This window comes from Erigeron canadensis, chromosome 8 (assembly GCF_010389155.1).
Source record: "Erigeron canadensis isolate Cc75 chromosome 8, C_canadensis_v1, whole genome shotgun sequence".
Classification (NCBI taxonomy): domain Eukaryota; kingdom Viridiplantae; phylum Streptophyta; class Magnoliopsida; order Asterales; family Asteraceae; genus Erigeron; species Erigeron canadensis.
In genome coordinates this window covers 41,700,853-41,728,101 of record NC_057768.1, presented here as the reverse complement: position 1 = coordinate 41,728,101, position 27,249 = coordinate 41,700,853, and the positions used below count along the sequence as shown (strand labels likewise).

Sequence of the window (27,249 nt, the reverse complement as noted above, 5' to 3'; positions counted from 1 at the left end):
ATAACCATTGGGTGGTGGCGTAGGCATATACTTTCATGAGATTCAAAAATATCCCTAAAATCAGAATTACAATTACGAATCCCTAATCAGTCAGGCAGTCCTCCGGTTTGTTTTGGGCCGGCATTCACATACTTGCAGCTGGACTTTTGTCACTGCGGATATAGATATACATACAGTGGAATTGGGAATTGAGAATGGTTGGACGGAAAGATTTCAAAACTAGGATATGCGATTTGTATAGAAAAGGTCAATGTACTCGTCACAATTGTTCTTTTGCACATGGCGATGCTGACCTCCGTCGTTTTAACAATCTTCACAATACTTCTTCTTCTCCTTCTTCATTCAATGGTATGCTTTTCTATAAATTTCAATTCTCTCTCTCCCTTTCTCTATTTTTATATAATAATACAACTTTGTTTATTTATTAGTATTAGATACACACACACACACATATTGTATCAGAGGGTGTTTCGGGAGCTTATTTCCGAACTTGTAAGAAGAAAAAAAAAGAAGCTAATAAGCTAAACGAATTGTATGACTATCCAGTTATCTTATCTAAAGGAGTTTATTAGCTTAAATAAAATAATAAGCTTGACAGAAATAAGCTCCCCCAAACAGCTTCTTATTCGGGATTGCGTATAGTTGTTGTTTGTAAATACCGTTTATTGGATTCGTTATCACTTAGCAGTAACACTGGTTATGTCTAAACTAGGGTTGATATATATGAAATTCAGATTACCGGTTACATGATAATCGCGGGTAAAGTAATTTTGCAGTAAATGGTTTGCGGCTTTTTCAAGAATATTACCTGAGGTGGTGTTGTGAAAGGGGGTCGGGGTCGGGGAGAGGGTAATGTACCACTTCAGTTATTTGGGTGGGGAAAAGAGTTGGCGGTGGGCAAATTCTTGTGCATTTAGCTGTTGAAAACTAGGAGTGTTTTTTACTTAATTTTCAAGAGAAACATGGAAAACAGAAAAGGTGATCAAACGTGGTTTTTCCAAAGACATTTTCCATGAATACAAAAAACTCAGTTTTCTTATTTATAACTCATTTCTATTGTTTTCTAACTATCTTCTATTTTAGAAATGGAAAACTCCTTGTGCTTCCACCTGACAACTCAACGGGTTTTTAGAATGTTCAAGGGTTTCTAAAGATAAAAAAACCCAATTTATAATCTTGAGAACTGATAATGGAAAATTAGAAAAAGCAACCTCAAGGTTTCTGATGGTCTTTAATGGTTTCCGGGTGGTCAGGTTGCTGGTGGTTTTGAGTGGTCTCTGACGGTGGTTGGCGGTTTCAGATGATTTTTGTTCGTTTTCTGCATGACTGTTGTAAGAGGAGGGTGGTGATGTGTGTGTGTATGTGGGCTGGAAGAGGGGGGGGGGGGGGGGGGGGTATGTCACATTCTTATTAGTTGGGAAATGTTTTTATTTTTTTTTAAATCTGTGGGGGAAAGGAAGGGTGATGTGGTGCATTCCCATCAGAGCTTCTTAATCTTTAAAATGGGGACAAAGTAAATGTTTTACCTAGTAGTATATATAATAGATGTTGCAAGTGGCTGGTTATACTTAGGTGCTGGCAATAATGTATGCAAGTTAAATGAGGGAAGTTGTGGTAGTTAGATATAGTTATATTACTATTGTTCCCAAGTTAGACTAAACTGATCAATGTTATAAATGAATTCCTTATTGTTCGTTATAACGATAGGAATCACATTGTGAAAGTTGGATGCTGTAGGATGGATTGCATGAGAATCAAAAGATTATGATGAATTTGTTTGGTTGCTTTAGTCAAGTGTTTGCTATTATCACTTGTTCAAGTTTATGCATATTCGATTGTTATTATTATTTTTTGAATGGTTTTTACATCTAGTGATCTAACTATCTGTATTTGAAATTGTGATTCAATATTAGACCTATGGAAGTAGGCTCATGCCTGCATCCTGGTTGTTCCTTGAGCGGCTTTTTGAACCTTGATACGTCTTAGGAGTTCTACGTCACTCTTTTGGCTATGTAGGCAGCAGTTGTCACCGCTCTTAAAACTTTCTTATGTCATACAAGTTGCTGTCCATAGTGCTTTGATGAGTATACGAATGAAAGTGAACTCCCAACATATCCTTGAATGACAGGAAAATCAATATATATTATCATATTTCTCTACCAAGACTCGTATTTCTATCAGCTGTTGTGGGTTTCATTAATCAATTATCAAGACGTCATTTGACAGCCATAATGGGTTTTATCAGAAGGACTTATGTTCGTTGGTCTGTCTTATTGCTCATTGTGGTATTGTTCTCCAGGACTTCATCTTCATTTGCATTTATGCATCTATGAAACAACTATATTTTCTGAAGATCTGTAACTTAGACGCCACCAGATGGGCTTTTCATATACAGAAATTCTTTGTGTTAAGTTCTCATTGCCTGCTGGTGGAGTCTCTGGTAGTTTCCACTTGAACCGCTTCATGATCCTGATTCCTGATACTTTCATGTTATTAATCTAATGGAAGATCAGAGACGGACTAAGATATTTATTCCATGTCATCAAGGAGAATATGAGACCATAATATATTCATATAATCATTCAAGAAGAGACATATCTACAATCTTTTTATCCATTCAACAACATGCAAAAGTTTTATCGACTGTTATTCCTCATATATGGATATCTCAGCTACTTATCATTTACATGAGAGCTGTAGTTTCTATGGGCTGTGCTCCCTTTGGAACTTGAAAGAAGGCACCATAGTTTTTGGTTATTGTGTTAATCATGGTTCTATCCTATGGTAAGGTGTATCCTTATTATTGATTGCGGGCATCATGGTTATCCTATATTTGAAATAAAGAGATACTGTTCTTCAACCTACTGTAAATGATCTTTTCGCGTCCTTCAGGGAGGCGGAACTATCGTAGGACTGATTTAAGAGAGAAGCTGGGCAGACGTCATTCCCCACCTCGGAGAAACTCTCTTGACAAAGAGGCAAGACATCCATTTCCTTCTTATGGTCATAGTTCTCCAAGATTGGGGAAAAAGAGGTTCGTTTCTGAAGTTACTTGCACCTCCACTTCATCTTCTTTTTTTTCTTTTCTCTAATAGGTTAAGAAGATGTGGTGTTTGTCTTCATTTCTGTTCAGATAGTTTTTTCATGAATATCCATTTGAGATTTTTGACATCTTATCGTCATGCATTTGTGCCTTTCCTAATTGTATTGCAGTGATTGGGGTCATAGAAGAAGACAACAGTTTGATGGTGAAAATGACTACGCTGGAAGCTTAAGATCAGTAGATGGGGTTGGACGGCAAGCCAGTGAAAGAAAACCTTCATTATCAGAATCTACGGATGTCAATGACGAGCAGGTTTAATTCTAATACATTACGAATATACTAATTTGTGTTAGTCAATTATGAAGGCCAAGCTCTCAATATTTACTTTCCTATCTTTTTATACTCCCTAAATCCATGGTGTAGTTGAAGCAAATGCATTCTAAAATTGATATGTTAGAAGATCAAAAGCAGCAATTGCAGGTTAGTTCTTTCTCTTTCTTTTCTTGGGCCTGTGGACAATCTTCTCTTTTTTTATCATATGTAATTTTCTTTAGTGTTGATGTAATTCCTTTAACTACTAACTAGTGGATGCATTCGGACTATCTTTGCTCGAATTAGGAAAATATCACTTCAAGTCGTGTCTGTTATTGAAAACTTTGTTTCCCTTGGGCCTGTCGACATTTCTATATCTACTCTTTATTTTTAAGTATTGTTGAGTATCCTATAATCAGTGTAATGGTGCATAGATCTATTTGGAAGAAAGCATCGAAAAAGCAGATGGTCTGAATTCCAAAATTGAAGAGATTGAGATGCAACTATCAGCAGAGAAAGACGAATGCAAAAGGTATTATGATTTTTTGTAACTTCCAAATTTTATTTCTGTTCACTTACAAGTCTTATTTGCTATATGTCAGAATTTCTTCCAAAATTATGGAGTTTGTAAAGGCAAATATTCGTCATGGAAGAATACAAGATGAACTGAAGAGGCAAGAATCTTTTTATGTTTCCATATCGTTTTGCACAATCTTTGAGGGTATTTAAATTTTGAGAAATGCTAGATTTGCAAACAAATGTTTACGAACAAGGTTTTCAACCCATGGGGCAAGGCCGGCGTGGAGGAAGCTCAAAGGGTGTATGAGAGCCAGACCCAATCACCTTAAAGGCCTACCATTTTTATAAAAAGATTTTATATCTTCTTTATTAAAAAACCATTAAGACCATTTGTCAAATAAATATAAGAGCATTGGTGTCCTAACATCTTTTTATGGCTATTTTAGTTTCTCAACACATCATATATCTTTTGTTTACACGTCCGTTCCATTGTTTCTATTTTAATTCAGTTTAAATATTTATATAATATATTTAATTAATTCATTTAATTGTTTGTTATTATTGAACAACCTAGAGTTTAAACTTTATTGATTAATACTTGAATAATTAAATATTATTATTATATTATTTATATTTTAGTATGTATCGTGGATTTTTAGATCGGGGATTTAGATAAGTTTGGAAGCGATCTGTACACCACCAGTTTTTTAAAAACTTCCTCATATTTTTTTTTTTGCCATACTATATTATAATGTCGAAAACATTTATCGTTTTATTATATTTTATAATAATTGACTGATTAGTTCTAGGGGCCTATCTTTTCTTTTCGAGTCAGGCCTCAAATGTTTTTTACATGCTAAGAGGCGGCACTGCCATGGGGCATCAATAAAAACCAATAGAATTATATTTCTTTTCTCTTTCTTCATTCTCTCTTCTTATTTATTGGTCCACATCAGTTTGTAAACATTGTTTGTAAGTCTAACATTTCTCTTATTTAACTTTCCTAACAAAAATGAAATTGTTTAGGTCACAAGCTCATCTTCAAAGGCTTGGGGATCAGCTTGGCTCAGATGCTCTAGTTGTTGCTAATGAAGAGGACATCAGCATTGATGTGAGTGATGAAGAGACTTTGGACAATCTCTTAATGATCCCCCAAAATGACAAGGCTTCACCAAGGAAGGATGAGACATCGGGCAATCCTATAATGGACCCACGAAAGGATCAATACAAGGTTTATTCTGGTAAGAGAAGGACAAGGGTTCGCATGGTAGAAGCTGATGAATCAAGGAAGGATGAGACATTAGGTAATCCTATAATGGGCCGACGGAAGGATCTATACGAGGCTTCTCCTAGTAAGAAAAGGATGAGGGATCACATGGTAGAGGCTGATGAAAAATCAAAACAAGGTATCTTTTATATCACTTGTTGGAGCACTAATATGACTCATTTATTGTAATTAGAAAGAGGAGATGGTGAAATCCCTCAACAAAATTGAAATTCGTGTATAGCAAGTTTCTTGCTAAATTGTTGACGTATATATATGATGACATCCGTGAGGAATACACATAACGTTCTAGCTTGGATCATGTATCTGTCTCCATGGCAATAGATGGCCAAGCAATCAATCAATGCAAAAGAAACCTTTGAGAGGCACTGATGATAAAATTGTTTGAAATCGGAGTTTGTAAAGAAAATAGTCCATAAATAGCAAGGTTTATAAATACATTTGTTTTGTAGTGGAAATCTGGTGACATCTAAGGTTATACTTTCTGATGTTCGTTATTGGTCTCTTTTGATTCACTAGCAAATTCGGCAGCAAGAAAACGACGTAGTTTGGGACATATGAGATCTGAAAGGCAAAATAGATGGGAGCCAAATGTTGCTCAGACTATAAATACTGATAAAGTTGGGGAAGAGGCGAATGGAATCAACAGTGATGGGCCTTTGGTTAACAATATCAAGCCTAAGCAAAGAAAGACTAATTTCACCAGCGCTTCCTCTGGAGATAAGGTGCTTTTTTGCAACCATACTGGTGTTCATTATATCTAAGTTACACAGTGTTCCTGCTTAGAATTTGATTACCATGCATAATATTTAACCAAAATACAAGCTTAAAACTAAAGTATCCTATATCCAGTATTATTGACAGTTACACATTAGCAAACAAAAGGTAAGAACATACAAAACTTTTCACTGGAGTTTAGTAAATGAAGTAATTAAGTGTATGGTTTTATTTGTGATAAACAAATCTAGAACTGATAGTCTTGTTTTAAAATAACGAAATTAGGTGTTAGGTGTCCTGGGAGAAATTAGATCATACTCATATTTGTTGATAAGAAATAGATCAAATTATAATTGTATGGATTGGAAGGGATGGTTACATTCTGCTTTCTGAAACTATTTCTGATGTATACATTGTTTTTGTTGCTGCCACCATACAATTTGTTTGGTTGGCTTAATGAAATTTGAAGCTCAAAAAAAAAAGGTGTTAGGTGTCCTTGTCTTCTGCTAAAACACTTGATTTGATTAAGCAGCTTAATGATATCAAGTCAACTAGAATGGTGGCACATATGATGGATGAAGTTGTCGACGTGGTTGAATTGAACGAAAAGCCTGATTCAGGAGAAGTCTCCTCTGCCAGAGTCAAAGACGACTTGACACTTGACAATATAGTCTTGCCACCTCCTCCACCTCTTCCAGTTGCAGAAGATGCATACTTACAGGTTAGACTATAACAAAATGTTATTAGTATGGATTTTGATAATGATTCTTACATCCTTGCATGTTAAACTACATTTTGGTCAGTATTTATATTGGAAGCATTGTGTTCAAAATTTTAACACTTTGTTTACCGAGGCATACGTCCTGGGGTTTTAGCTTTCGGTTATGTGTATAATCCATCCTATGTCTGTCATTAAGAGTCTTTGTTTTGATCAATACTTGAGTGGTCTTTCCTCATTTACGCAAAAAAATGTTCAAATTAAAAGAAAAAATAGAGAGCGAAGGAAGTATCTAGTAATGCCCTCTCAGTTTTTCTAAGCCTTTATAAAGAAATCTGACTGTTCCTTTCGAGTGCCCATGAAAATTGAATATGTCATTTCAGAAAATCTTTAATTTAAAATCAAATGGCTTTTGATATCATGGTTGACGGGTATTTTAGACATCTGACCGATAGGCGGGACATTTATTCGAAAGCCATGTTTTAGGTCAAACATGTTGGATGGTACCATTTATACATAACCAATATATTAAACACAGTGATGGAAGAACCTCAAAGTAGGGATGGATGCATGTAGCTTATAATATAAGCCTTCAAGTTGGCCAGTGATGAATATAAGCCTTATATTCATAGTGAAGCTTATGATGTGGATATTATTGTACTTCCATAATTGCTATTTACTACTCAGCATGCTGGCCATGTTATGGTCTATGCTGACTTTCGTAATTGACTTATGTTTGATTATGGATATTGGTTACAGTACAAGGGGAAAGATGAGTTTGTGGATGTGGTTACGGATTATGGTGGGGATACCGATGATTATGATGATGATGATCTCAATGAGGCCGATGATGATGAGATGCTGGATGTAGATATCGTTTGACTCTTTATTCTAGGAGAATGCATATTCGCTCTTGGAGTATATAGTTATATACATGAGCTTCAATTTTTATTTTTATTTTTTTGATGTTTCAATGCCTGTAAAAAAGTTCCAAGGCTTATACACTATTAGGTCTTTGATCATTGATCTCTCTCTTGGAACCTGGCGCCTAGCAAGTCTTTTGTAACATGATGTCTTGCTTGGCATAGAACTACTTTCTTTTAATTCAACAGGTCTTAAGAACGATAACAGAGTCACATATCTATATAGTCGGTTCGATCACTTTGAACTGCTAAAACTGTATTCCATAGTTTCAGATAATAATAGTCGATATGAAAACATGCAAAAAAGAATTTGAAAGAACTCCAGTAAAAATAAAATTGGAAACAAATCTAGAAGAAAACAAACCAATAAAACAGAAATGCACAAAATACGCGTCATTTTGAATTTGAGAATTCTAAATCATATGCATGTGAAAAGCAAAAAATGAAGATCAATTAATTCAAACTCATATAATACATCAAAAAAAACTCGGTATAAAATTGTGTGTATTTACTTATCCAAAAACGAATCAAGGGTCCTGGTTATCGAGTCAACCCGGTATCTCCAAAAATGAACCAAACCCAAAAACCGGGTGTTTTGACCCGATTAACCGGCCGGGTTGACCCGAAACTTAAAAATGATTCGTGCAATTAACTCATCGTATGACATGAGTTAGGATAGAAAAATAGTTTAGAGGGCTATATCTGTCATTAGCTTACGCTTTTCCTGATACACTTTCCTACCCCGCCGGAATATCTGAATCCATCGACGGCAGTTGTCTTTATTCTTCTACCGGAATTATCCATCCGGGAACCCCAGGTAGGTTCTTCTTTCTTGACATAAAATCATGCAGTTAAATATTTAGGTAAAAAGGATTACTTTACCCTTTTGACATAATTTAAGATGGTTATTTCGATTAAAAGTACCCGTACATGATTAACTTTAATTGAATTTGCACTCTGTTGTATTTATATATTGCTTCCCTTTTTTTAAAAAATTTATATAGTTGATAGTGTATTTTGTACTAGTAATTTGAGCTCAAAGAAAATAAACAACAGTTTGGCTATTTCTAAAGAACAAATAGAAACCTCCCAATTTGACTAAAAAACCGATATCGCAATTACTTATAGTTGGTCATAGATGGAAATGTAATCAAGTTCTTATTTTTCTTCCTGCTGAATACAAGGAAGCTTGATTTTGGTGGAACATTAGTGAAAGACATGGACCATGTACTAAGCTTATGTGGTTCGTCCCCAACTATGCTTGGATCGTTTTCCACAACGAGGCGGGGTGTGCCAACCCATAAAGGATGTAACTGGCCTTACCGGGCCAATGATGAAGTTAGTTCCCTCTTCTTTGACAAATGTCGAGAGGTACTTTAAGAATTGTATTCAAAGTAGGTTTAGTGGTTTCGGTTTCTGAGTAACGTGTTGGTGTTAACTTAAGTTCACTACGGTGTAGCTGCAGTGCAGACGTGAACGATACTGTACACAAACGTCAAGGACCTCCGTTCTTGCTACTCATGATAGTCGTTACAGGAAGAAACGGTTAACCCATCACCATCCTCAAAATACAGATCTTCCTCCAATATTATCAAAGACTAAAAAGAAACCGTTTCCAATTCCTCTAAAGAAGATTCTGCAGACTTCAAGAGCAGATAAAAAGCTTGCAGAAATGGGCATAGAGAAGCCACTTGAGCCTCCCAAGAACGGGATACTTGTTCCAGATCTAGTTCCTGTTGCTAATGAAGTTCTTGATGCTTGGAAATTCTTGATTAGAGGACTTTCACACCTTCTCCATGTCATTCCTGTTCATGCTTGCAGGTTTGTCAATTAATTCATGTAATATCCTTTCTACCAAAACTTTATACTCGTATTAATTTGTGTCCTGCCGAATATTTTTGTTGAAACAAAATATCTACGTCAATGAACGGTATGGGTTGCTCTTATCTAGTGACTGCTCAAAAGTTCATGTTGGTCAAATAGGCTATGACATTCACAACTATTTTCACATTGTTATCTGGATCAAAAAGGTTTTTTAAAATTAGCAAAATACTATGTCAATGAATGATCTGGTTGCTCTTATGCAGTGAGTGCTCGGAAGTTCATGTGGGTCAAACGGGCCACGACATTCAGAGCTGCCATGGTCCAAAAAGTGCATCCCGGAGAAGTGCCCACTTATGGGTAAAAGGGTCAATTAGTGATGTTCTTCTCCCTATCGAGTCATACCATCAATATGATCCTTTTGGTACTCGAATCAAACACGAAACACGCTTTGACTATGATAGAATCCCTGCTATTGTAGAACTTTGCATCCAAGCTGGTGTGGAGTTACCACAATATCCTTCACGGAGAAGGACCCAACCTATCCGAATGCTAGGAAAGAAAATTCTTGACCGTGGTGGAATCATTGAGCCACCCAAACCACAGCTTACTGGTGAGATTTTGGAACTTGACACACACCGGTCAATTGAGCGGTTCCCACCTCCAGAAGACTTAGACGTGGTTGCAACGGCACAAGCAACACTAAATGCATATGAGAAAGTTAGATGGGGAGTGACCAAACTTATGAAGAAGTACACAGTGAAGGCGTGTGGGTACTGCTCAGAGGTCCACGTGGGGCCATGGGGCCACAATGCCAAGCTTTGTGGGGAGTTTAAGCACCAATGGAGAGACGGGAAGCATGGGTGGCAAGATGCAACAGTTGATGAGGTTTTCCCTCCAAACTACGTGTGGCATGTTCGTGATCCAAATGGGCTACCATTGAAGAGTTCACTCAAGAGGTTCTATGGAAAGGCTCCTGTTGTGGTTGAAATTTGCATGCAGGCTGGGGCACCGATTCCTCGTAAGTATATGCCAATGATGAGGCTCGATATTGTGGTCCCGGATAACGAAGAGGCTCGGTTGGTTGCCTAGAATCCTAGATTATGAAAAGTGACATGAGTGTCTGTTGTCGAAAGCTAGCTGCTTAAGTTCGTTGAAGTGCTTGTATATATTACCGATAATCCGACATATCAAGTCAAAAGTTTTGTTGTAGTGAGATCCTGTATTATTGAAATACCTAAATTTATAGAAGTTAACCAATCAAAAAGTTCAAACATGTAAATGAGCTTTAGGTCTAGCGGTTAAAGGGAAGGGAGAGGTTTTGCCATACTCCCGGTCCCAAGGTTGAGTTCGGGGTGCTAACTTTGGAAAAATCAACTACTAACAGATCCAATTGATGAATATCGGGGTATAATTACATTTACAGATCGAACGTTTGGTGACAAGTGTTGAAGTAGCAATATCAATATTGAAGTGGTGTCCAGGTGACAGCTTAGTTGGCAAAGTTTGACTGTTTATTTGTTTAAGTCAGTTTCTTTTATGAATAAGTCTAGTATGTAGTCCTAGTCTTTAGGGTAGTTTTTTGTTTAGTGGGAAATGGGATACCCACGATTCAGTAATAACAGTTAATTTCTTTTCTATTTAAGCATCTTAGGTATGTTGAGTTTTATCATCAGAAATAGGGCATTCGTTTGTTTGGCTCAGCAGTAAACTTATTTTTATATTCATATTTTTTGTATCCTTCTCAAAAATCCAGTTCACCCAAAATTCATCGTTTGGTATCAGAGCCAAACTCCACAATGTCAGAATTACAATTAATTGGTGGCATCAAGAAACTCAACAACCAAAACTATAACTCATGGGCTACTTGTATGAAATCGTATCTACAAGGTCAGGACCTTTGGGATGTTGTTGAAGGTACGGATGTTGAGCCACCGAGTGAGAATGAACATGAAGCCCTTCGCAAATGGAGGATTAAGTCCGGAAAAGCCATGTTTGTGTTGAAGACAACCGTGGAGGAGGAAGTGTTGGATCATATACGAGAAGCGGAATCATCGAAAGATGCGTGGGACGAGCTAAAGACTTTGCTCTCGAAAAAGAACGACACGAAACTACAACTCCTCGAAAACGAGTTGTTATCGGTGTCACAGCGGGATCAAACTATCCCACAGTACTTTCATAAGGTCAAAACCTTATGTCGGGAGATAAGTGAACTCGATGCTGAAGCCAAAATTGGAGATGCTCGGATGAAGAGAATTATAATTCACGGACTCAAACCGGAATTCCACAGTTATGTAGCAGCCGTGCAAGGATGGCAAAAACAACCATCATTGGGAGAGTTTGAGAATATTTTGGCAAGTCAAGAAGCCCTAGCAAAACAAATGGGTGATATGTCGATCGTTGCGGTATCTAAAAATGAACCAGAGGCGTTGTATGCTGGAAGATCAAAAGGGAGAAATTACCATAAATCTGGTGGTCAAAAGCCCAATAATAATTCTTATAAAAGTGATGCCCAAAATAATAATAAGAAAGAATTTCAGCCAAAGAAGGGATATGAAAAAGAGAAAAGGGAAAATGGCAGTGACAAAAACTAGCGAGGAAAAGGAAAAAAGTTTCCTTTTAATTGCCATCGATGCGGTCGCAAGGGGCATATGGCTAGGGAGTGTCGAGCACCGGATCCAGACCAAGGCCACGCTGCAGAAGTGAAGAATGAGGAAGCTTGGGATGTCCAAGCCCTAGCCGCTCACTCAGAAGAAGTGGTTATTGCTTGCACCGCAACTGCCGAGGAGAAACGCTCAAATCACCTTGACGATTGGATTGTTGATTCAGGCTGTACAAACCATTTGACTGGAGAAAAGGAGAGGTTGAAAAATCCAATCAAATATCAAGGCAGTAGAGTGGTTATCATTGCAGACAACTCAAAACACCAAATTGCACACATTGGTGATGTTTTTCCTTCTGATGATAACCGACGTGAATTGAAGTTTTCAGATGTGTATCATGTTCCAGGAATGAAGAAGAACCTCCTTTCGGTGCTACAAATGACGTCAGAAGGTAAATACGTGCTCTTTGGTCCAGAGGATGTGCAAGTATTCAAGGAGTTCAAAACGTCATCTGTTCCGATGCTTAAAGGACATAAGCGTGATTCTGTTTATGTTCTTTCTGCTAAAGATGCGTTTGTAGAAAAGACAAAGAATACACAGAATGCTGATTTGTGGCACCATCGGCTAGGACACTTTGGATATGATAAGTTGAGCTTAATGATGCAAAAAGGTTTGGTTAATGGATTGCCGAAGCTTGAAGTTAATAAGAACATAGTGTGCGCAGACTACCAATACGGCAAGGCACATGAGCAGCCGTATTCATCATCAAGTTACAGAGCTAAGGAGCCGCTTGGGTTGGTACATTCTGATGTTTTCGGGCCATCCAAGCACAAGTCTATGAAGGGTATGGTTTATATGGTATCTTTTATTGATGATTACTCAAAATTTTGTTGGATCTATTTTATGAAGGCCAAGTCAGAAGTACTGGAAAAATTCAAGTTATTTGAAGCTGAAGTTGAACGAGAAATTGGTCATGTTGTTGGCTGTTTGCGAAGTGATAACGGAGGGGAATACATGTCTCAAGAATTTGACAAGTATTTGAAAGAAATGAGAATCAGGAGACAACTTACTTGCCCGAATACACCCCAACAAAATGGTGTATCCGAGCGTAAGAACCGTCACCTTGCAGAAGTAACTCGCTGTTGATTCATGATAAAAATCTTCCTGGTAGCTTCTGGGCCGAGGCAATGCAGACAGCCAACTATGTCGTCAATCGCACTCCATCACAAAGGTTGGATTTTGAATCACCATTTGAAAGGTTATATAAGATTAAACCTACAGTTCACTATTTTCGAGTTTTCGGTTGCATTTGCTATGTGTTTGTGCCTAACCATCTTCGACACAAGATGGAGAAGAAGGCCATACGTTGTGTGTTTGTAGGTTATGATTCAGAAAGGAAAGGGTGGAGGTGTTATTGTCCTGAAACCCAAAAAATACATGTTTCTCGAAACGTTGTATTTGATGAAGTTTCTTCATGGTGGGGACCTCATAATTTAGTCCAAAATGATGCAGATCAACTTGTTGAAGAGCTGGAACAGAGCCAAGTGAAGTGGCAGGCGATTGATGAATATGGTAAGCATATAATTCTTCTTGAAGAAGAACATTTAGAAGAGGACCATCCTGGAATACCAGTCCTTGAACCCGAAGTTAGCTTGAGAAGATCGGAAAGGCAAAGGAAACCAAATTCAAGGTATGCAAATGTTGCAATTGTTCAGGACTGTCTAGTGGAGCCTAAGTCATTTGAAGAGGCTTATAGCAAGGAGGAATGGGTCAAAGCAATGAGTGAAGAGTTGGATGCACTACTTCAGAACCAGACTTGGGAGCTTGTCCCAAAACCCGAAGGTGTGAAGCCAGTGACAGGAAAATGGGTGTTCAAAATCAAGCAAAGGTCGGATGGCAGTGTGGAAAGATACAAGGCTAGGTATGTAGCTCGCGGTTTTTCACAGCAATATGGCCTTGATTATGAGGACACGTTTAGTCCGGTGGCAAAAATCACCACTATACGAGTCATATTAGCTTTAGCCGCCACAAAGGGGTGGAAGCTATGGCAAATGGATGTCAACAACGCCTTTCTTTATGGTGAGCTTGACCATGGCATCCATATGGAACAACCTATTGGTTTTGAAAGTCGTGAGTACCCTGATTATGTGTGTAAATTAAAGAAAGCGATCTATGGCTTGAAGCAATCACCAAGATCATGGTTTGGCAAGATGGCTGAGTTTCTAGAGCAAAATGGTTACCATTTGACATCGGCTGATCACAGCTTATTTGTGAAGAAAGTTGCAGATAAGGTGGTATGTATCCTTGTATATGTAGATGACCTAATTTTGACAGGTGATATACAAGATGAAATTGAGTTGCTCAAGTCAAATTTGAGCACCCGATTCAAGATGAAGGACCTGGGAAAGTTGCAACACTTCCTGGGAATGGAATTGAAGTATGTTGGTGAAGATTTGGTATTACACCAAAAGAAGTACACTGCTGATTTATTGGTCAAGTTTAATATGCAAGCTTGTAAACCTGCAGTAACACCAATGGATAGGGGCATCAAATTGAATGCAAATGAAGGAAGGAAACTTGATAAACCAACTGATTACCGAAGGATGGTGGGGAGCCTGATTTATTTAACACTAACAAGGCCTAACATAGCCTTTGTTGTTGGTCTGCTTAGTCGTTTTATGCAGGATCCCAGGATACCTCACATGGTAGCTATGAAAGGAGTTCTAAAATACCTTAAAAGTTCAGTTGGAAAGGGGCTATGTTTCAGAAAAGAGCCCGAGGCAAAGTTGAATGGATATTGGGACGCAGATTACGGGTCAAGTGACCTGGATGAAAGAAGATCGATCACTGGATACGTGTTTTTGCTCGGCTCAAGTTCCATTTCATGGTGCAGCAAGCGTCAACCAACAGTATCACTCTCTACAACCGAAGCCGAGTATCGTGTTGCAGCTATGGCAGCTCAAGAATGTGTATGGTTGGTGGAGCTGTTGCGAAGTTTAAATCAGAAAGTTGACTATCCAGTAAAGCTGCTATGTGACAATATTTCAGCTATAAAGTTACAAAAAATCCAGTGTTCCATGCAAGAACAAAACACAGAGATTCATTATCATTTCATTCGAGAAAAAGTGTTGAAGAATGAGATTGATTTGGAAGCTGTTGATACAGAAGATCAAGTAGCAGATTGCTTAACTAAAAGTGTAAGTGGCGCCAAGCTAAAACAACACTCTGAAAGTATGGGAATGATCGATTATGATATTGAGAGGGGATGTTGAAGTAGCAATATCAATATTGAAGTGGTGTCCAGGTGACAGCTTAGTTGGCAAAGTTTGACTGTTTATTTGTTTAAGTCAGTTTCTTTTATGAATAAGTCTAGTATGTAGTCCTAGTCTTTAGGGTAGTTTTTTGTTTAGTGGGAAATGGGATACCCATGATTCAGTAATAGCAGTTAATTTCTTTTCTATTTAAGCATCTTATGTATGTTGAGTTTTATTATCAGAAATAAAGCATTCGTTTGTTTGGCTCAGCAGTAAACTTGTTTTTATATTCATATTTTTTGTATCCTTCTCAAAAATCCAGTTCACCCAAAATTCATCAACAAGTACTCTATGAAAAGATCAGAGGTATCACCCGGTATGACAGGATAATTTGTTCTAGGTGTTTTGCTGGGTGTTATATAGTATGGTCTCCACTCCCCACTTAATTGATCTTCTTCAACCCCTTCACCAATGACACCCACAAGCTTCCATGTTTTACGAAGACTGTTTTAGATGCCTAATGTTTCTCGGCACCACCCACCTCCCCTGATTGCATTATTTCTGGATTTACATTTATGGGTGCTCCGAATGTTTTCATATTCGTAAGAGTTCAGTCGTATGGTACATTTGGATTTTGCTGATGACCGTCCAGATTCTTTATCTTTTCACATTTGTTGGCCTAGATCTTTATGCCTTGTCTAACGATGGACAACTTTTTGTTTTCAAATTTTTTGACGAGTTCCCAAAAGTTCATTCGAAGAAAGTTGCAGCCAAAAGAAGTTGTGAATTGTGATGGACAACACACTTTCTAGTGAAGTGTGAACAAAATCTGTTGCTAGTCACAGTGGGCAAGTCCAGGGAATCATATCTGTTAGTTGATCGAGGTTTTCAAGCTGAATGTTACTGGAAAAAGAATGGGAAAAAACTCCATGAATGGAGAACAAAATCTATTTTCCACAATTTCATTACAATAACGGGAAAATAGTGTTTTATTCACTTGAAACGGGCAGGCATCACATATTTAACGACACAAACATTGAAGAAACTTTCGGGACTGGAATTAATATGTCCGCCCTATCTGGATTGAACCAAGTTGGTCTTAGCTGCTAGATAGTTTCACTAGTATCTATGAACAACACGTCAGATACTATGGTGTATGGTAAATCTTTTGGGAAGATATATAGATGAATCTGAAAAGAGGAACAACATCATATATGTAGATTTAATTAAATGTGTTTTAACATCAATTAAATTTATGTAAGCCCACCATTAGACACAGGGGAAGAAAAGCTTTCCATGTCTTCTACAGAAATTTCGGCAATATCTTCAATGGTGTTTGTATGAATTCCTCCGCTTTCAATCTTGCGAATTGTACCGTTCCACATTATCATTTCCCTTTCCAAATGCAGACAATAACTCTCAAATATACGCGACGTAACCGTGAGTTCAAAGTCTAGCATGAAAAGGAACTCCATTTCTAGCCTGTTCAGCTCTGCATTCGTTACTCCCCCCACTCGAGCATAAAATGCATTGTTGTAATGCCTGTTTTTCCAAAAAAAAAAAATCTATAGTAAAACCACATATATTTGCTTTTAAGTTCAAATAATGTTATTATGTTTGATATTCTTGCTAGACGTGACATGTGTACAAGCTGTTACATGATGGTATGATATATTCATATTCACATACGAACTTCAAATTATTTTGAATCTTTTAAGACATCATTAGTTAAAGTTTAAGCTAAAATTCAAATAAGAAAACAAAATTTCTGCTGTCAATAGTCAAACAAAAATATATATTTCAAGCATATATATAATGTCATTTTTCCATACATAGTAGTAACTTACCAAACAATTGAAAAATCAGGATTATAGACATTACCTTTCTTAAATCTTATCCAATGAGATAAACACATATATGAGGTGGAGAAACAACTTAAGCTAACAATTCAACGTACAAAAATAATACATATAATGTATGCAATAAATGTGTGAAGGAGATAGAAAGAGGGACATACTCATCATCCAAAACCTTGGCAGCAACCATAATACTCGTAACAAGCAGCCTATGAACATTTAGTGACACCACCAATGAACCAGGGTGTTTGTGAACCAACCGGTCTATATATATGTATCCGACCACAAAACAAGCCGGGCTACAGTTGGTGTACTTATATATCCGGTCTAGATACTTTGGTATGGTAATGGCTGGCGGTCTAACACCATGAAATGCTTCTAAGTTTTTTCCTAGCCTTGCTCGGTTGGCGCTAGTTGAACTTAATATCTCGTTCCGGTTCACCAGTCTTTCTAGGACAAAAGATAAGATTGACAACACTCTTGGCGTTGCGGTATCCGGTTCGGTTTGGTCCGGAAGCCGGTTTGGGTCGTCATCCTTGATGGCTAACATCTATCAAACATTTGTGGGGATGGGAAAATGGTTGAAAATTGAATTTATTGGATGGGGGATATTGTTCTTTTTGTTATTTTGTATGTTAGTTATTTGGCTTTAGAAAAATGTTACACTTTAAACCCATGAACTATATGAATATTGAACTCTATCGACTTTATGATGGTTCCTTTTTACTAATTCATATTTAGTAATGCAATAAAGACTAAATAGAAACAGATTCCAAATTTTTGGTATAAAGTTACCTAAATTTTAAAACTCTCAAGTGACATATGTCACACATATATAGTTTTGTACATCGATCTGTATAATCAAACTTCGCTTGAAAACATTGAATTAAAACAAATCACATGTTTTCTAACCCATATTCTCATGATTCTTCAATCCATGAATCGTTTAGTAACATATTGTCTAGATTGTCACAAACCAAAAATCTTAAATCCATCAAAAAAGTTCATGCACATTTACTTAAAACAGGACTAATTTTCATTTCATACACGCTTCAAACAAATCTTGTATATACATACACAAAATGCTTACAACAAAACAACATTCAAATCTTAACCAAATTCTTCAAATGCTCCATTTTTACACACCCATTTGCCTTTAATCCAATCTTGTCAACTTTTGTTAAAAATGGGCTACCTTTAATTGCTATAAAAACTTTATCTTTTATGCATGGAAATGGTGTATGTATAGATACTTATGCTTTATGCAGCTCGTTAACGGCGTCGTGTTTGGTTCAAGATGTACGGTTTGGGAAACAGATTCATACCCATGTGGTGAAATCTGGTTGGGGTTGCAGTGTGTTTTTAGGTAGTGCTTTGGTTGATTTTTACGCGAAAACAATGGCTGTTGAAGATGCAGCTAAGGTGTTTGATGGAATTCCTGTGAAGAACACGGTTTGTGTAAATGCGCTTCTTTCGGCTTACTCTGATGCTAAGATGTGGGTTGATGGTGTTGAGTTGTTTAGAAGTATGTCTGGTTTGGGATTGTGTTATGATAATTGGACATTTTCTGGTGGGTTGAATGTATGTGCTGGGATGTATGCAGTTGACTTGGGGAGTCAAATACATGCGAAAGTGATTCGTACTATTTATGACGTAGGAACCGATGTGTTTCTCTTGAGTTCATTGATTGATTTGTACGGAAAATGTGGGCTGGTGGTTAAAGCTAAACGGGTATTTGATATGGCGGGATTTACTGATGTGGTTTTGTGGACATCGATGCTTGGTGTCTATGGCAGAAACGGGCGTCATGAAGAAGTTATCCGAGTGTTTAAAGAGATGCTTAGCAAGAAAGTTAGACCAGATGGGGTGGCATTTGTTACTGTTATCTCAGCTTGTAGTCACACGGGCCAGGTTGATCTTGGGACGGAGTACTTTGAGTCCATGGTTCGTGATTTTGGGCTAAACCCAAGTCCCGAGCACTATGGAGGCCTAGTGGATTTGTTTTGTAGGGCGGGTGAGTTAGAAAAGGCATGGAATGTGGTAAATGAGATGCCAAGTAAAGTGAGTGTGAGTGTTTCCGTTTGGGGAGCGCTGTTGAGTGCGTGTTGTGATCACGGGAACGTTGATTTGGGTAAGTTTGCTGCTCAAAAGGCCCTTGAATTGGATCCTATGAATACCGGGGTTTATGTTTTATTGTCGAATATGTATGCTAAATATGGTTTATGGGATGAAATTGAAGAATTAAGGGAATTTATGCGCGATAAAGGAATAAAGAAAGACATTGGGTCTAGCAGGATTTGATGCCAAGGCAGCCTGTTAATATTGTTTCTGTTGTGTGTACTGTGTAGGAATGAGCAAATATTTCCGAATCCTGATCCCGCCCCGATACTGGTAATGTGCCATTGGCAACTTTATTATTATTGTCTTGTCATTTTCATAATCTCGTTTTCGATTCTAAATATGCGTATTATTTTACAAACATCATTTATATCTCACTTTTACATCAAGGAAACAAACTTTAGAATCACGTCCTTATTTATTCTTTACTCACATAAAAACAACTTACAAACATTTAAATACAGGATGAAATGAACAAAACGAATAAATTATAAACCGTTAACAATGATTTTTTCATATATCAACTATCCTAGAAAAATCATTGTTAATGATTTTATTTAATCCGGTCCACAACATACAACCTCTCAAACATACACTCTTAGGCTCTTAGCTGTTTACGACAGCACAATTCCTTCTAATTTCACCAGTGGTTCCGGTTTTCACCTCAATTTGACCCATTTTCTCCATCGACAAAGCAAACTCACTTAAGAAATTCTGAAGTGATCCTTGGAGGAGTTGGTTTATCAAAGATAATGTGTTAGAGTTTGTTGTCAAGGCTGAATCAGACTCAAATAAGCCCCTACGCTTTAGCAATAGTGTGTAGTAGCTAAGATCAAAAGTATTACGGCTCCCAGGATCCATTTCAAGTATTGTTGTATTGTCATTTTGGGTCCTGCATTTCCTTGATCTAAGATTGTCGGCATATTCACTATCAAGTGCAGGGTCTCGATCTCCCACACCCGTGAAATTGTATAGACGATTTGAGACTGATGGACAATGTGCAATACCAATAGTATGAGCACCTGAAATAACATCACAGATTCACAGTACATCAGAATTCAATCAAAGAAAGGTTTGAATGGGTCAGTGTGGGTTATGTTTTATCTCCAGCCGATCAAATGAGTTATTCAAAAAATAGCTAAAATTGAACAGTCTAAACAAATTGAAAGTCACTGAAAATGTATCTTTATCAGACAATTACGGAGTAGTTATAGCTATAATTCTTGTAGTAATGTGTTTTAGGTGGATCATATTTAAATAATAAATTTTATTTTATTTTCTTACATAGTAGAGAAAGTATTCCAAATTTCCAACCAACCCGGCCCATGATTCGAGTCTTGTATGGTTCATCGTACAATATATCATCAGATGTCATTACACCAAAACAGTGAAACAGAGCGTATCAAATTTCTTCGAAACTGTAAAAATAACTTACCAGAAAGTAAAACAAGATCCTTCGAGTCGAGACTTTTGTTTGCAAACTTTTGTATGAGAATGGTGATGTTGTCGAATGGAGCGGGGATTTGGGCTAATGCTTCGGATGCATTCGATAACAGCCCATCTCTTCGACCTGTTGGCACTTTCCAAGAGGGACCTCCCTTTAATCAAAACCAAGAACAACATTTAGAAAAACACCTGCTTTTCGTAGTCTAATTTTGTGAGGCTGATTTATAAAGAAATTTGGAGACTTACTGTTTTAACAATGGAGTCTCTAGCAGCAAGAGCAATAATATCGGCACAAGACACGATGCCAGGGCATTCTGCTTCAAGTAAACTCTTCAATCTATCAATGAAATCGAACCCTCTTACAGTTTGGTTTGGAACTGCCACTTTCTCTGTTTGATTTCCAGAGCTTGAAGTAAAATTCAAAAGGATCGATGCATCACAACCCTATTATATATGCAAAACAACATTAATACTTTGACTATGCATAAAATTGTCATGTTCGCTGTTTTAAGTATCTAGTATTGACCCAAATTAAACAATTAATCATTGTTTGATAATTTTAGCAACCAAATTCAATATAGATATTTAGGTTTTAGGTAAAATAAAACAAGTTTTAAAGTAAAACAAATAAAATAATATGTTTCCATTCATTGAAAATCACCGTGCATCAATTGTTTCGTGAATATTCGTGCATCAATTTAACCATGATCAAAGGGTCAAGATCTTCTCTTATTTGTTTTACTTTAATACTAGTTTTACAATAACCAACCCCTATCTATCTATTATACTATATTGCTAATTTGCTATTGTATAAATAGCACGATACCCACGCAATGCGATGGTGGTTATGGCGATGAGGGTAACTGTTGGTGGAGACGGCAGCAAGTAGTGTAGATAATTGATGTAAAAGGTTAATGGAGATATTTTAAAAGGTAAAGAACTGATAGTGTAATTTAATTTTGAAAGATATTTTAGACAATTACTTCATTTAACTTTCAACAAAAAGGTTGTATTTTTTTATAATATAGTATATAGATAGATAATTGTCTCGGCTGACATTTAACTTTTCATTTCATGTTCAAACTTAAAATATGATTAGTAGACGCAATGCGGTAGGGTAAGTATTTTCTACCGTTGGCATCCGACGACATTTATGATGGTTATCTGTGGTGGTTAAAATAGTGTTTTTGTTTTTTTTTTAAAGACATATTTGTGATTCATATTAAAGTACAAATTATAATATAAATATGTATTAAAAACAAATGTATCTATTTACGTGCAAACTACCGTAATTGGTCGATTTAAGTTTCTAAATTTTGGGGTTGTTTTGGCCTGCCCAACTTTGAAATTTTCTGTTTTTAAATTTGGGCCTCAAGTCCCATTTTTTAAAAAAATTTCTAGTCCATCATCATAGGTAAGATAACGTATACACGATTTTTTTTTATCTTACGAGATTTTTTCATTTTAAAAACAATGTAGACATATGCAAAAAGTTTGTTTCACAAATCAAATTAAATAACATGTGAACTGTACCTTTTTTTTTTTCAAGTTCTAACTATTTTTTCATTTTGCCTAATATTTATAATTAAAATATATATATATATGTGTGTATGTGTAAGTTATTTTAGGACCAATTTTAGGACATGTGTTTTTTGTAACTTACACACCATCATGATTTTCCGGCCACCGCATCCTCGGAAAATCATGTGTAAATTAACTTACACATACAAAAAAGTCTTGTATATTGTAATAGATGATGATGGTGGTGTGTAAGTTACAAAAAACACATGTCCTAATTGGTCCTAAAATAAGAGGTTGTCCTAAAACACTTTCTGGCGAGAAATTAGGTTCGTTTTCAGGGTGGATACGGTACGGGCCAGAGGCCCTTATCTGTTCTAAGCTGACCGTCAAGGGACGCATATGGGAATCGTATGGATTTGATGGGCGGCGTTCCAAGAGATGGTACAGAGGCCCTCATCCGTTCTAAGCTGATCGTCAAGGGACGCATATGGGAATCGTATGGATTTGATGGACGGCGATCCAACCTATTTATCAAAGATATAGCGGAGTGCTTATCTTCTTCTAGCATCTTCCGTAGCTGAGAAGGGGCAAAGACCTTGCAACTAAGGGCTGAAACCGATGCCTTCAAGCTCACCTAACTTGGTTCTGTTTCCGATTAGACTAAGAACCTTCCGTCTAAGAAAAACCTGCTTAACTTCTACCGAGCCAGACCAGATGATCTTCAAAGACATCCTTCACCCCCAGGGCTCTGACCGCGTGCCTGTTGAAGAATGAGTCGGCGACTCATAGGAGATGGTGACGGTTTGCTATGGTACGGGCGAAGCCCTTGATGCCGGCACCGGCGCTGTGGTTGGGGTGGTCGGAAATGATGGTGGCTGGTGATGGTTGTCTTGCGAAGGAAAAAACCTAGAAATTTTAAACCCTAAAATGCTAAAAAAATTGTACTTACACATGTGTAAGTCTCGCCGGAGATGGTTGTCGTTGCCGGAGGATCATGGTGGTGGTCGGAGATGATCATGGTGGTGGTGGTGGTGGTCGGAGATGGAAGGAAGAAGTAGAAAATACCTGTATTTTTTCAAACCCTTATACTAAAAATAACTTTCATATATATATATATATATATATATATATATATAGGGTAACACTCTAGTGAGAACAGTCTTAAAATAAGAACGGTGAGAACACTTAAAAAACATCATTTTGATGCATTAAAAGTCCATAAAACTAACATAGTGCATAACTAATTATCATTATTTAAGTGTATAGCAACACATTGGCCTGTCAAAATCAAGAAAATCATGTTTTTTGTTTTGTGCATCCATCTTGGATACATATTCTTCAAAATAATGCATCCACCAAAATCAAGAAAGGAGTTTGTTTATATATATATATATATATATATATATATATATATATATATATATATATATATATATATAAACAAACTCCTTTCTTTAAGTTGTTACGTACGTTTTTGTTTTCGAGTGACATATCTTGCTGTACACATAATTGTGCGAGCGCCGAGCAAACACAAATTTTCTTTTCATCTTCAAACTATGAAAAATATGATGAAGTCGGCCTTGCAGTTAGCCCACAAGACCCAAGTCCAACTGGACACCCAAGCCCAACCCAAAAAGACAACCCAATTGCTGGTTCATGCTCATCTTGATAAGATGATATTTTGTTGGAAATTATAATATATTTTTTTTCTTGCTGAAACATTTTTTTTCTATATTATTTCTTTTTTTTTTCTTTTATTATGTTTTCTTTAAAAGATTTTCTAAAAAACAATTGAAACAAAAAAATAAGTCAAACATCCACATACATTTTAATTGCATCTTCTCTCTTTAATATGTATCAAATCAATTACAAATGTAGAGAAAAAGATGTTACAAATTATTAAATATAATAGTCCATATTTAAAATTTTTAAATTCAATATAAGCTTTACATGTAAAAGTGTAGATTATTATCTATATCTCTTTTCAAACAAAAATGATATCTCGCGGAAATATATATATATAATATATAATTTTTTTTCTTTTTCAAACTTTATCATACTTATTTTACATGTAAAAGTATGAATGACTAACATATTTTATCATACTTATTTAAAAATAAATATGAATAAATAATATATCTATTGTAGTGAAACCCATGTGTCATAAAAATGTTGTGATTTTGTTTTATATTGGTAAGTAGTGTCGTAAACTGAGACCATACAATTATTCACGTGTAAGCTAAAAATTATTATCTTACAACTATTATCTAGAACCTCCCAATTATTTATCTGACCCCACTCATTCCATCATAGTTCAAAACCTAAATCCCAAATTTATTAATTTTTTTTAACCTCAAATTTTGGTTCAGCAGCATGCCTTTTCATATACTTAACTCAACAGCATGCTTTTTTATATACCTAACTCCAATTCCATATAAAACCTATACTGGAAAAACCTTGTGTCCATTTCTGATGACATTATTTTGCTCACATTAAGATTTAAACCCAAGACCTTTCAGCCTCAAGTTTCATCGTATACCAATCCATCTATTGATGATTGGTAATTCCAATTAAGTTTTGAAAAGCAAAATGGTCTGCTGTATCACAAAAGTGGTAAGACATTGTAACTTTTAATCAAGTTTTCTTAATTTATAAGCTTGCTAAGGATCAAACTATATATATATATATATATATATATATATATATATATTTTCTTCGAACGGCAAAGGATCAAACTTTTTAATGTCATATAATGATTTATATATAGTTCGATCCAAAATATGCAATATTTTATTTTATTGTTTCTGTTATGAAAATTCATCATGAAATATGATCAATTTATGACAGTTCGTTAAAAACATTTAATTAATTTATGAAGCTAGATTTCATATATATAGAACGTTTACAATGTTATGTTGTGGTCTGTAAAATTCAAATTACACTGCTAAGTGCTAATGATAGTTTTAGCTTTGTCTCTCGTTTTATAATATAACATAGCTATTTTTATAATACATTTGTCAAATATATGCGTGGAGATTATATATGATATCGATCTTTTATATATACCGACTCATATTAGTTACAGCATAGCAACACATTATTCTTGACTAGCTACTAGCTCGCTGTAATGCATATATTTGCTACAATTTGCCTTAAAAAAAAAAAAAGAATGAACGAAGCACTATATATCTGATGAAAATGCATATATATATATGATGATGTGATGAAAATGTAGACAGACGTACCCGAACAAAACAATCATGAAAATGCATTCGGATAAGAGTGGCAGCAAGGGATGGAGCATTTGGGATATGTTGATTCACATAATCTTGCACAATCTTTTCTGCTTTTGGGCATGAGCTTCCATAGAATCCCATTTGCAAATCACCACCGACCGACGATCCAGATTTAATAATAATCACTAGAAATAATGCCAAAATGCAACTAAACCCTTTCATTTCTTTTGCTAGCTTGTTCAATTCAATTCGGTCGCCTTCTTGAAACTAACTATGTATATATATAGATATCCAGTACGCACGTACCTAAGCCCTGGCGGATTCAAAAAACACGATTAATTAAGTAATAAGTAAGTAAGTAAGATTAGTTGTTGGACTCTGACGATATCATATCATAACTAATCACATCTTTTTAATTAATCATCAAATTTCACCTAATATTCGATCGTGCATGATCAAGAATGACACAAGAGTCAAACACATACAAAAAAAAAAAACACTTACTACGTACTGTTGTTTTTCATAAATATCTGTCTCGCGAGAAAAGATCCATATATGTGGTATATATATATGAGTGAGGATTTTTAACGTTATTTTATTGATAGATACATAGTACGTACTGTAATAATTTATTAATTAAAAGGGTCGCATAACAGTACGTAAAAGCTAGGTGAAGAATATTAAATAATTGAGGTTTTGGTAACCTGCCTCCTTTTAGTAGTATATATATATATATATGGACGTACATATAGAGTTAACTGGCAAATAGTTGAACAGTTATCTGTCACTCTGTTAATTTTTCGTTTTTAACGGCGGTGTAATTAGTATTGTGTTAATATATCTATATATAATTTTATATATATATATATATATATATATTATTATCATGCATAGCATTGAGGTAAAATCTTAGTGGTATGACCCAGGTTCGAGTCTTGAGTGGGCAAGGTTTACTCCTATTAATCGGCGTGCCGTTTGGCGGATTAATAGGAGGTTTTCTTCCCTATGTGGTTCCATGAAAATTTAAATGGCATCTTGCCTGAATGACCTAGATGCCGATAAGTGAGATGAGATGAATATAAAAAAAATAAAAAGTATGTATATGCATGCATGATGCGGACATAGAGCGGACATACGCCGGATATAATATATATGTATAGTATATTGTTTTGCGTTATTGGTTTGTTGATTTAGGCTACAGTGTTTTTGACTTTTCCCTCAGGCTGCTATGATATTAAAAGATGCAAAGCAAAGCTGTACAAGAAAGAAGATCGAAGAAAAACAAAGTAGTAATATAATAGTGTGATTTTGCTAAAGTTTATTTTAATTTATTAAAGAAAATGACGAACGCGTACAAGGTAAGGGAATGCCTTCCACTTGTTTTAAAAGAGATATCGGGGCGCATTTCGGTAAAAGTAGCGTCTATATATCGAACTATTTAATTTGTTGTGTCCGCAGAAATCAGATTGTTACGTACGTACAGCCATTTGTTTTGGACTTTTGGGAATGCAATTTCACGGGTGATCGAATTGAATCCAGAAGTTTGATAATTTCCTCTTAATTAATCGGCTTCAATCGAATATTCCGTTTTATATATTATTAGCTAGGCTGATCGAGTCCTACATACTCGTGGATTGCATATTACTTGCACGACACCCTATAATAAGCAAGTATTGGAAGACATATTCTCCGTATGATGGTGGCTTTTTAAATTTGGAAAACTCAAACAGCGTGTGTTTCCGGTCAAACAAAAAGAGCATTATATCGAGGTAATCTTTCAGGAGGTTGTTTCATTGTTTTTTATGACCATATAATTCGCGTCGTAATAGTTTATCCATTAAAGATCATCGATAATAATTCAATTTTATGGTGCAAAT

General features: G+C 36.1%; 6 protein-coding genes across 9 annotated transcripts; 4 read left to right on the top strand and 2 right to left on the bottom strand.

The window, feature by feature from the left end:
- The first annotated feature begins 13 nt into the window (after positions 1 to 13).
- Positions 14 to 7,716, top strand: LOC122580422 (zinc finger CCCH domain-containing protein 40). 2 transcript variants are annotated; one of them, XM_043752690.1, is made up of 10 exons: positions 14 to 348; positions 2,893 to 3,034; positions 3,214 to 3,355; positions 3,467 to 3,523; positions 3,790 to 3,887; positions 3,958 to 4,029; positions 4,901 to 5,280; positions 5,679 to 5,884; positions 6,409 to 6,597; positions 7,354 to 7,716. In XM_043752690.1, the coding sequence occupies exons 1-10, from the start codon at positions 195 to 197 to the stop codon at positions 7,474 to 7,476; spliced, it is 1,563 nt and encodes a 520-aa protein (XP_043608625.1). In that variant the 5' UTR covers positions 14 to 194; the 3' UTR covers positions 7,477 to 7,716. The 2 variants fall into 2 exon arrangements, with proteins under 2 accessions (XP_043608625.1, XP_043608626.1); XM_043752691.1 differs by lacking the exon at positions 14 to 348 and adding an exon at positions 2,349 to 2,784.
- Positions 7,717 to 8,196: 480 nt separating this feature from the next.
- Positions 8,197 to 10,614, top strand: LOC122579858 (APO protein 1, chloroplastic). 3 transcript variants are annotated; one of them, XM_043752113.1, is made up of 4 exons: positions 8,197 to 8,334; positions 8,706 to 8,888; positions 8,977 to 9,338; positions 9,605 to 10,614. In XM_043752113.1, exons 2-4 carry the CDS (start codon positions 8,736 to 8,738, stop codon positions 10,428 to 10,430), a joined length of 1,341 nt encoding a protein of 446 aa, XP_043608048.1. In that variant the 5' UTR covers positions 8,197 to 8,334; positions 8,706 to 8,735; the 3' UTR covers positions 10,431 to 10,614. The 3 variants fall into 3 exon arrangements, with proteins under 3 accessions (XP_043608048.1, XP_043608049.1, XP_043608047.1); XM_043752114.1 differs by having other exon boundaries at positions 8,702 to 8,888; positions 8,983 to 9,338; XM_043752112.1 differs by having other exon boundaries at positions 8,702 to 8,888.
- Positions 10,615 to 11,137: 523 nt separating this feature from the next.
- LOC122610872 lies at positions 11,138 to 11,932 on the top strand. Its single transcript, XM_043783829.1, has one exon. It carries the CDS (start codon positions 11,138 to 11,140, stop codon positions 11,930 to 11,932), a length of 795 nt encoding a protein of 264 aa, XP_043639764.1.
- A 4,228-nt stretch (positions 11,933 to 16,160) lies between these two features.
- On the bottom strand, positions 16,161 to 17,663 carry LOC122578836 (cyclin-U1-1). Its single transcript, XM_043750884.1, has 2 exons — positions 17,213 to 17,663; positions 16,161 to 16,737 (listed from the first exon to the last, which is right to left on the bottom strand). Exons 1-2 carry the CDS (start codon positions 17,599 to 17,601, stop codon positions 16,449 to 16,451), a joined length of 678 nt encoding a protein of 225 aa, XP_043606819.1. The 5' UTR covers positions 17,602 to 17,663; the 3' UTR covers positions 16,161 to 16,448.
- Positions 17,664 to 17,951: 288 nt separating this feature from the next.
- Positions 17,952 to 19,558, top strand: LOC122610871 (pentatricopeptide repeat-containing protein At3g12770-like). Its single transcript, XM_043783828.1, has one exon. It carries the CDS (start codon positions 17,952 to 17,954, stop codon positions 19,350 to 19,352), a length of 1,401 nt encoding a protein of 466 aa, XP_043639763.1. The 3' UTR covers positions 19,353 to 19,558.
- Positions 19,559 to 19,568: 10 nt separating this feature from the next.
- Positions 19,569 to 25,958, bottom strand: LOC122580026 (peroxidase 3-like). Its single transcript, XM_043752296.1, has 5 exons — positions 25,877 to 25,958; positions 25,382 to 25,685; positions 20,862 to 21,059; positions 20,605 to 20,767; positions 19,569 to 20,191 (listed from the first exon to the last, which is right to left on the bottom strand). Exons 2-5 carry the CDS (start codon positions 25,592 to 25,594, stop codon positions 19,776 to 19,778), a joined length of 990 nt encoding a protein of 329 aa, XP_043608231.1. The 5' UTR covers positions 25,595 to 25,685; positions 25,877 to 25,958; the 3' UTR covers positions 19,569 to 19,775.
- Positions 25,959 to 27,249: the final 1,291 nt, after the last annotated feature.